Source organism: Teleopsis dalmanni, chromosome 1 (genome assembly GCF_002237135.1).
Source record: "Teleopsis dalmanni isolate 2A chromosome 1, ASM223713v2, whole genome shotgun sequence".
In the NCBI taxonomy this organism is placed as follows: domain Eukaryota; kingdom Metazoa; phylum Arthropoda; class Insecta; order Diptera; family Diopsidae; genus Teleopsis; species Teleopsis dalmanni.
In genome coordinates this window covers 201318985-201329501 of record NC_051846.1, presented here as the reverse complement: position 1 = coordinate 201329501, position 10517 = coordinate 201318985, and the positions used below count along the sequence as shown (strand labels likewise).

At 31.8% G+C, this 10517-nt stretch overlaps 1 protein-coding gene across 1 annotated transcript in view; it reads right to left on the bottom strand.

Moving 5' to 3' along the window:
- Positions 1-104: 104 nt before the first annotated feature.
- The window catches only part of LOC119674177 (neuronal acetylcholine receptor subunit alpha-7-like), an 11758-nt gene continuing 1345 nt past the window's right edge, over positions 105-10517 (bottom strand). Inside the window, exons 2-6 of the mRNA XM_038085303.1 lie at positions 10134-10288; positions 9844-9960; positions 2921-3065; positions 2639-2782; positions 105-173 (exon numbers count right to left, since the gene is read on the bottom strand). Coding sequence (XP_037941231.1) covers positions 165-173; positions 2639-2782; positions 2921-3065; positions 9844-9960; positions 10134-10288 — 570 coding nt within the window. The 3' untranslated portion in view covers positions 105-164. The remainder of the gene's footprint in view (positions 174-2638; positions 2783-2920; positions 3066-9843; positions 9961-10133; positions 10289-10517) is intronic.

Here is a 10517-nt window from a genome sequence, read left to right as displayed (position 1 = left end):
ATTTCTAAACTTTATCGATTTTTATATTAATAAGAACATAATTGTTTTTTTTTTTTGTTAATAATTTAAAAAATTATATATAAAATTATTTTATTAAAATTAATGTCCTTCTTTGTAGTTTGCATGTAAACGCATAAAGTTGCAACAACAGCAGCGGCATCGAGTTACGGAAACTATTATTTTGTAAAAAGTTAAAAATAAAAAATATATTTATTAGATAAGATATATTATAAACATTTATATACTAAAATTTCTAAAAAAATATTTAAAATTTTTTATGAAAATTGAAATAGAGTGAAGTCTCAACATTATTTACTAGACTAAATAAGTCAGACACTGATCTATTAAATTAAATTAATGTCAATTACAAAGTAAACCTTTTCGCTCCGTCAGCGCAAGCATACAATACTGATGTTAGTTTTTTAATGCAGCCTAAAGCTAGACGAAAGTGCTAGTGATGTCAATACTAAACTTGACAGGTTAATTGTAACTGACGATTAGTAGATATTCTTCCATTGCCTATAAACAACGATTATATACTACTCACATTCCGAGCAGGAAACCTAAAGACTGTAGTACCTATAAAGTGAAACCTCATACAAATCTATACTCCGTCATATTAGCTATAATAGTATTGCTCACTAGTAAAAATCAGAATTAGTGCCTTTTAGAAACAAATATAGACACCAAGAATACTATTTTCAAAGTTCAGGCAGGAGACTTAACATAACAGTCCCCATAATAGAATATTGAATATATGCCATATGTCTGAATAAAAGCTATATATGTAGACATATACATTAAGACTGAAAAGTTTTCGGAAATTCTCATTTAAAATTCGCGCGCTGTATATTTTTCGATATTTTAAGTTTATGTAGTTTGGCAGCACTGTCCTTAATTACTATGCCAAAAATGAGCGCGATCTGTCAGACAGTTCGTTTACGGCAGCTGTTGAAACCAGTTCACCTCAGTAGTGCGTTGCGAAATGTCTTCGACGGTCGTACGACCGTACTGAAAGGCTTTGTACCACTCATAAACTTGAGTTTTCGATAAAACTGATTCCCCATAAGCCTTTTGTAGCATTCGCAACGATTCTGCACACGAAATTTCGTTCGAAACACAAAATTTGATGCAAACTCTTTGTTCAATATTTTTTTCCATTGTTTTTTTCGCAACGCACTACTGAGGGGAACTGGTTTCAACAGCTGCCGTAAACGAACTGTCTGACAGATCGCGCTCATTTTTGGCATAGTAATTAAGGACAGTGCTGAAACTACATAAACTTAAAATATCGAAAAATATACAGCGCGCGAATTTTAAATGAGAATTTCCGAAAACTTTTCGGTCTTAATGTATAGCTGTAGACATATGTATATTATGTAGATATAGCCAAATTAGTGTTGCCAGAACCATTTCAGATAACCATAATATGAGTTATCGTTATGAGTTAGTATTAATCTGACGTAATATAATATCAGTAATATTATTCCCATCAATAAAGACGAAAGAGCAGCAGCCAGAAAGTGAAGTTAGAACAACGAGAAGAAAAGGAAGACCGAAAGAGAGATATAGTGACAGTGTTTGACAAGATCTGAGAGGTATGAATGTAGTCAATTGAAAGATAAAAGCCAAAAATGGAGAGAAATGGACGAATGTTGTAAAACAAGCTTAGATCCTACATGGACTGTATAGCTATTCTTATCAGTATTAATTAATTATTATTTGTCAGTATTTATCACGTAATATATATATATATATATAGATTATATATACAGTTTATTGTGAATTCATATAAATGAATTATATATATATCTAGTATGTATGTCATTCATACTACATATAAATCTCCGAAAACTATCACTAAGATAGTGTCCACAAATGATACGTCATTCTTCAAACAAAAGACGTGATGATACCACGGAATATTTTTTATGCGTTTGTCTTACTTTTCCAGATTCAGACTTATAGTACTCTAGTCAGACGTTGAAAGTAGTTTAAATATTAGGTTCTTAATTCTTTAAACCGTTTATAATCTCATTCAAAAGAAACAAAAAAATAATCTCAATTCGTTTTGTTTGTGGACGTTGACGGTCTGAGTTCTTTGTATCTTTCAACAAATCATTCTTTACAGGTGGATTTAGTGGCTTAAAGTCTCAAATAGTGGTTTTCGATTCTTTCCAACTATTTAAGAAAAAATTGTCGGAATGTCATAAATTTTTCTCTCCTATCTCTTTAAGGTTGTTACTTGTAAAAATTAATAGGTTTTTTGTATTAGTGAAATTGTGTGATAGTTAGTCGCAGGACTTACTGACCTATAGAGACTTACAAAGTGTTGCCTTACAGAACTCAGATACTGTGTGGAGTCCAAATCTAAACCTTATAATTAATCTGTCTGTTTTTAGCTGGGCGAATTATAACAGCTAAAAGAACTTAATCTTTACTTGCAAAGATTATAAAGATTGTATTAAAGTTATCACATAATTTCTCAGGGCATGTCAGAGAGTAAGAGTAAGAGTAACACATCACTCTTAGAAAATTTTCAACATTCTTACAGAATATTTTCAATCTTGTACAAAAATCGTTTAATAAAATTCTAAACTTATATATGCTTATTCATCCGATTAATAATTGAACTTACAATAAAATGAGGTGCTGAGAAGAGAACTGCTAACGTTGCGATTATTGTGAAGAGCGTAAAAATAATAAGGCACAAACGATCGACCACCATTGCGGCAAATTTCCAATCGCGTGTGATATCTCCTGTTTCGTCTTCTTTTTTGAGCTAAAAAACAAATAAATGAGAAATTACAGAAATATATAAATTGAATCAAATACAGAAAACCTTAACTAAGAAATATATTTAAAGTTCTTATATTTTACGATGTCCATTTTGAAATTATATATGGTAGATGCAACATACCTGGTCTGTTATCCATCGCAACTCCTTCAAAATTAATGCTAACTCATACTCAGCTGACGAGCTGAGACACGTGTGCGAAATTGCTTCGTGCATTCTGCCATCACTAACAGGACCCACAGGACCAACACTGCCATCATCGCCTTGTCTACAATAAACAATTATAATGGTTCAAACGAAAAAAGTTAAAAATAGTAGAGAAAAGCTCGAATGAATTGCAATCAATAAACCAAAAAAAAAAAAAATAGTAGAAAAATCTACAATTAAATTAAGAAAAAAGTTAATTAATTGATGATAGTTCAGGACTTTTATTTGTGAATAGCAGCAATTCATGGTAGTCATTTGTTCACTTGATTAGTGGAATAAAGGCGAAGTCATACTAAAGCAAATTACATTACTTTGAGGTTAGGTTAAAAGCTAGGTTTAAAACCTTCTGTATACGACAATAAGACGAGTTTGAAGATTTATTCAAATTAATTATTTATAAAAAATTATAGATTTAAGAATAATTTGCAATCAGTGATATTAACCGATAAAAATCTTATCGTTGTCGACATAAGATTGTACCCAAATTTAAAATCTTTTAATTGCCATTTACTTTAGAGCCCTGCAATTGATTGCACGTTAGTGCAATATTTTCTTTGTCCTTATTTATTTATTTTTATTAAGTAACTTAAGTGTGAGGTTTCTTAATGAATTTTTCGTAACAGCTTGCAACATTTTCACATCCCTTTTAATTTTTTTTTTATATTTTTTTGACGGTTTTAATTTGTGAAATGCAAATAGTCATTCATCATGTGCGCTGGCAATGCAGTTCTTGACAGGCTTCACGTCACTCTTTAGGGTTCCTCAAGGAAGTCAGTCAAATAAGTACTATATTCTTTCATTTCATAAAATAATTTCCATAAAATTAATTATTTTTATTTATTTTCAAATAAATTACTGAGACAATTATGAAAAATTGAATAGAAATATAAAAGCTAATGAGAAAAAATATTATTAAATATTATTAAAATATTATTAATAGTAGAGCAGGCATACTATTCCTTTCCTTGTTAAATATTCAGGTGTGTTTATTTTTTTGGAGGAGAAAGAAAAATAGATCGAAAGAGAAATAGATAGATTATTGGCTACAAATTATATTAAAATTCATTTGGGAAGAATTGACATCTATTAACTACACCTCAATGAACTAGGAAAAAGTCATTGTATTATTTCGTGTTGGTTTCAGGTCATGAAGGACATTAAAACAACCTTAGAGCTGCTTGCTTTGGCAATCGAGAAATTAAGAAACACACAGTCAAAAACTTAGTTACTGTGAGGAGTCCAAGTTTAAGTACTACTGGACGATTTATAACACCCAAATCAGACTAAAAACTTTATTAACCTATTCATCGCAGTCTTGAATAGACTACTTGCATTTAGTAAAGATTATATCAAAATTCTCACAAAATTATTAACAGGACACAACATGCTATGATACTTTTTCAACATATCAGAGATCAGTATATGATGATTTGTGAAATGGATGTTAAAACTTTTGAACATATTCTCTGTGAATATCCTGAATAGTGCAGCAGTTAACTTATACATCTAAGGAACAGACTTGTTGTTCTTCATAACATATAGAACCAGTGGCGTAACTACAGGGAAGCGACTGGAAGCAACGCTTTCGGGCCCACGAATTTAGGGGGCCCCCTTATAAATTTATGTATTCATTGTATTTATTTTTAATAAATTCTCAAAAGTGGGTCGAAACGGTTTGCCGTATAGTTGTGCTTCAATCCTCAATTTCTATCGGTGCTATATTTAAATCTACATCTACTCCATATTGCAAAATAGTCCATTAACCATTAACATATACCAAATTTCATTGGAGTATCTTTATTAAAAACGGAGAAACCCCATATCCGGTTGTTAAGTTTATATGGCAGCTATAAGAAATAGTAGTTTAACTTCAATCAAATCATATGGTGATCAAGGGCCGCTCCCAAAAAGTATGTGTGTAAAGTTTCATTCGAAGAGTTCAAAAGCTGAGAGAGTAGTTTGAACTGAAAAGGTATATATATACTTTACTGATATATACTTTATAGTATTTGCGACGTTTCCTTTAATGCGTTACGAAAATCTGGACAAACTTTATATACCCTTTTTACACTTTTTAGTGTAAAGGGTATAAAAAGATGTTAGTAGGGGCCTCTTAGTTAGTAGTTGCTTATAGGCCTGAAAAATGTAGTTACGCCACTGTATAGAACAAAATAAAACCATCAAAAGTTGGTTGAATAAAAGCCCTTTTAAAGCTACTGAGATTAACAGAACGTATTATCTGAGTCACATTCTCCACCTAATAATAATATCCTAGTTCACGTCTTCATAAGTTATGGAATTGATAAAGTAAACAATTTTCTATTGCTTTAAAGATATTTTCATATCGGAGCCTTCATCCCTTTAAGTTTTTCCGACCTTAGCAAAAAGCGAATAAGTAGCAGATATCTTCTCAATAATATGAGCTCAATAATCCTCGTACCAAAAATTTATAAAGTCTATTTTTGTAACTAAATTCCTCTCAAAGTAGTAAAGTTAACAAATATTTCGCCAAAGTTTAAAGCCTGTTTTGACTTTTACATGACCTGAAAATGGGCTTTCAGATAAACGTATACTGTAGGATAGTCTGACCTAATCTAACTTAATTAACATGGATAACGATCACTACTAGTAGTTATTGATTATCACATTCATCTTTTGTTTTATAGCTATTTAATATATATATATATATATATATATATATATATATATCAGTTCATGTAAATATTATACACTGTAATAGTTGGTTGGTCATTTTAAGTGCGGTTGAACATTCTCTTCAGTCTACAAAATTTTTTTTGGTGCCGTTTTAGTAATACAGACCCCGAGTGGAATGAAGTGTTATAATTATAATAAAAGATATAATTTTTTGAAGATCAATGTTTTCTTTCTTTTGACAAACAAAAATCACGCTCTATAAGTCTGTTATCAAAGTTGTCCTATTGTATGGTGCAGAAGCTTGGATAGTAACCAATAGTGATGAGAAAGAATTAAAAGTATTTGAAATAAAATTCTTTGGAAGATCTACGATCCTGTACGCGCTGGTTATGAGTATCGAATTAGATAACACAATGAGCGTTATGAGATATATCATATATTTTATCATATTCTATGTTAGTTAAAATAATGAGCGTCTTTGACATAGGTGAACGTATAAAAATTAAGCGGCTACGTTGTGTTGATCATGCTATGAATGGATGAAAAGGTTTTGGCGAAAAAAGGTGTTTGATTTCGTACTCGCTGTTGGAAAATGTGGTAGGGAGAGACGTACGCAACTTCGGTGGAAGGACCAGATTATCAATGATATCAAAATACTTGGTATTATCAACTGACCACAGCAAGCAATTAGACGGGCTAGGTGGGGGATTCACCGGATGTGACCAAGGACAATATACCTCTGAAATGGTCAAGCCTGGTCAATGGTCACAAGGCTTATTAGTTTTATAATACCACACACATTTCTTTAATTTTTGTAGAGTTTTGTTAAGTTATTCTAAGCTCTTCCTATGAAATATCAATATATCAAGTAGATTTTATTGCCATTTAAAATTGATTTGTAATCACTATACCCATATGTGGAAATACCATAAAAACTTTGGATTTTAGTAAATGAAATACACTTCAAAGGCCTTTGGTGTTTCAATGCGAACTTAAGCCCACTTAACTTCATCGTTATAATATGCTACCTTGCACACGGAATTGCGGCAACTAACCCCATTTTGAAATGCGCTGCGGCTCTCACTTGAAAATCTTCCCGATAATGCGAGCACTCGAATAATGCAGATGTGGTCTGAAGTTTAATGCTTAAATACGCATATACGAGTAGCTACAGATTAAGCCACATTTGTATCTGCCATGTACACGATTGTCTATCTGCCTGCATCATCAATTGTGCTTAACCCTTTGGCAATTTACAAGGCACATTCGTCGTATTTGCAGTTGCTTCCGTGTCTGCTTGTCTTTCTTGCTCGTCTGCATTTGTAACGTTTGTTACGTTTGTTGCACAGGTGTCTGCAACTCACAGAACTATGCGTGCAAATTTACCTGTGAACGTGTACGTTTATACGTTTATGCGTTTATACGTTTGTACGTTTGTACGTTTGTACGTTTATACGTTTTTACGTGTAGCGACAAAGTGAACTCTTACTCTGCACTCTACTCCTGTTCTTTTGTGTGAATCTCTGTGTGGTTGTGTATTGTTGTGTACATATTCGAATCTGTCTGTGTTCAGAATATGTCAGATAAGCTTCACTGGAGTGTCGTTATTTATTGAGAGCAATTTTCAAATTGATTTTATCGTTTCATTGTGACTTTCTTTTATTTTAACAAATTTTTTTTTTTACTTCTGTAACTTTTTTATCGGAAGTGTGTATCTATGAGTTTGTGAGGTAGTAGTGCATGTGTTGTAAGAGGAAATGATTACGTCGGAAGTGGCATGTTGTTGCTGTCATTTATTTTGTTATAAATGACAAAGTCATTGTGCGAAATTATTCTTCTACACTTTGTCTTTCTTTTGCATATGAAGTCGTTATTGAAATCAATTGCTTAACCGAAATTTATGCTCAAGCACAGCAAAAGTTTAGATACAAAAATGTATGAAACAATTTGCATAACAGACACACACTTAAGTGATTCAATTAGATCCATCTAAACTTTCCTGTTAAAATAAATTACTTCCATTGTTATCAGTTGGAAACTAATTTATGTGAAATTAAGATTTCTTCTCTGTATAACAAACAAAAATCTTGTGAAGAAGCTCACCATAGTGTAAAACTCAAAATGGAGTTTAAATTAATTATGCCATTAAAATAATTTTTATAGTAAAAAATATAAATAAGATTATTATAATTTTTATAAATTTAAGTAGTTTTGTGGTCTACTTCGGCTAATCCTATACTTCAGTGGGGCCACTTGTTGGACGGTGCGCTGTCCCAATGTCCCACCATAAGTAAAGTATAAATTTATAAGAAAAATTTTAGTTCTAAATAGAAATTTAATAGGAGATTAATTAAGGTGGACAATAACAGAACACCGAAAATAAAGATGGGAGATTGGGATCGGTATAAGAAAAAGTTCCAAAATACAGTGAATTAATTAGTAGCCATACATAGAGCAAACGCAGACAATCAATACCGCAACAACATAAGAGCTGCATGAATATGCGTAGCCTTGGAGGGAATATGGAATGGAGGTTTAATAAAAGTATGCCCGGAGTCATGTTTCATAATAAAAAAAGGGTCTTATAATTAGTCCACACCATAAATGGAAAACACCGAAGTCGGAGATACGATAGGCAGTATTGTCTGCGATTTATACCTCAACAACACAAGAGCTGCATGAATATTCGTAGCCTTGGACGTAATATGGAGCGAAAGTCTAATAAAAGTATGCCCGCACTCATATTTCATAATAAAAAAAGGGGCTCATAATTAGTCCACACCATAAATGGAATAGACCCAACTCGGAGGTATGATGGGCAGTATTGTCTGCGATTAATACCGCAAAAATATGAGAACTGCATGAATATATCCTTGGTTGTAGTATGGAGAGGATGTCTAATAGTATAAATGAGGAGTGCATAACTAGTCAAGATCATAAATGTAATAGATTGAAAAGCGGAAGTACATCAAACAATACTGTTCAATATTTGAATTTCATTCAAAGAAATAAAATAATAATTGTCTTAGTATGTATAATTGTAGAGAAACTAGACATGACAAAATAAGAAACGATCATATAAGAAGTGAACTATTATAAGTGTCCAACATAAAGTTGAGTACCGTCAATATAGCTGGTTGATCATATTTTAAAAACACCGCAGACGAAAATTTTCAAAAGTCTGCTGGAAGCAAAGCCTGACCGATTGGGAGCTAAACACTATCATTTGAGTGTTGTTTCTAAAGTTTTAAGAACAATGGGAAGAAAAAGAAGAAAAATAAGAAGAAGAAGAAGGAAAAGAGAAAGAAAATGAAAACGAAACAAGAATAGTAACGTAAAACTGTTAAGAATGTAAGAGATTTTCGAACCACAGTTTGATGGAAGAGATATATTGGGCGGCTAAGCTTAATATTTCAGCATTAAGTTTCAGAAACAGTGAGAAGAAGAGATTAAAAACTCTTAAATATGGAAAAGACTTTGTGGGAAGTACTTTATGTTGCAGCAGCAATAAAAGGGTTTGTTAAAGAAGCAACGTCAGAAAACCTGTTAGACACTTAAGATTATCATTTGAGGATAAAGTTTTAGAAACAGTGAGAAGAATATATAAAATTATGAACGAAACCAGAAAAATGACTTCGAGGCATTAATAATCCAAGACAATTTGTGGAAGCACTTCCCGCGATAACGGCTATAAAGAAGTTTGAGCAAATCACAATGTTTGTAGGAAGAAATTCTGTTGCGCACTTAAAAACTAACATTTGAAGAAAAACTTTTAGATAAAGTGAGAAAAAGAGGATAATTTATGGGCGCAAGAAAAGAATAGGTTAGAAAAGGAAGCGATATTGCGGGAAATACTCTATGTAGTTATAACGGTTTGATGAAGCAGAAGTAAATAATTTGAGTTACCTACATACTATATATTTGGATTTTAAAACAGAAATTGTGTCATTATATGATATCTGGAACTATTTAAGACTCAAGTTTTTCTTTCGGATTTACGTTCCTCGCTTATTTGTTTATTAAAAGTTGGAAGAATCAACGCTCGTATTTTCTAAATTTAGTTTATAGTGTCAAGTAGTAACAGAATTGCTTGTTTACACTTCTCGTAATATAACATTTCGGAGTTAATTAAAACTAATTATTAAATTAAAATGTTTCCTACCTTTTCGTTGTATATAGCTTACCTGTACATGGCTCTATAGTAAGTAGGTTGGTGCGGTAAGGTTGCGCTTGCGCACCGATGATTACAACGGAAATCATCGTCAATATCCAAGACGTTGGCCAGTAATGATTTCGATGATCTATTGAAAGTTTTTTTTGGAAAATCATTAGTATATGTATACATAAAATTTTAATTCATGGAATAATAAAGATGGTGTGTTCAATATGTAACGAAATATTTTTGCTCGTTTTGTACGAGGCACATACATACATGAGAAGTAGAAGATATACACACACTCTAACAATTATTTACCTTTCCTTAAGTTCTACATTCTGGATTTGCTGTTTTTTATCGCCGGCAGTTGATGAATTCGACGACGAGGGCGGCGGTGGGCATTCGTAGCCAACCTGTCCCGGCCTTCGCATGCGCAATATGCAAGGTAACCAATAAAGGAATATTACTCTTATCTGTGAGAGTTTTCAGAGAAAGTGTGTTGGGAGTATGAAGTTACAATATTGTTTTTTTTTAAAGTAATTTTTTTATAATTTTTTAGTTAATTTTTTTTTTTGCATTTTATTTTGTTAATGTTTTGATTTTAATATTTTATTAGATTAAATATATTTTATAGATGATTGTAATTGTTGTTGTTGTAGTTTTAGGTTTTTTTTAAACAATTATTGTGAAGATTAGTTATTG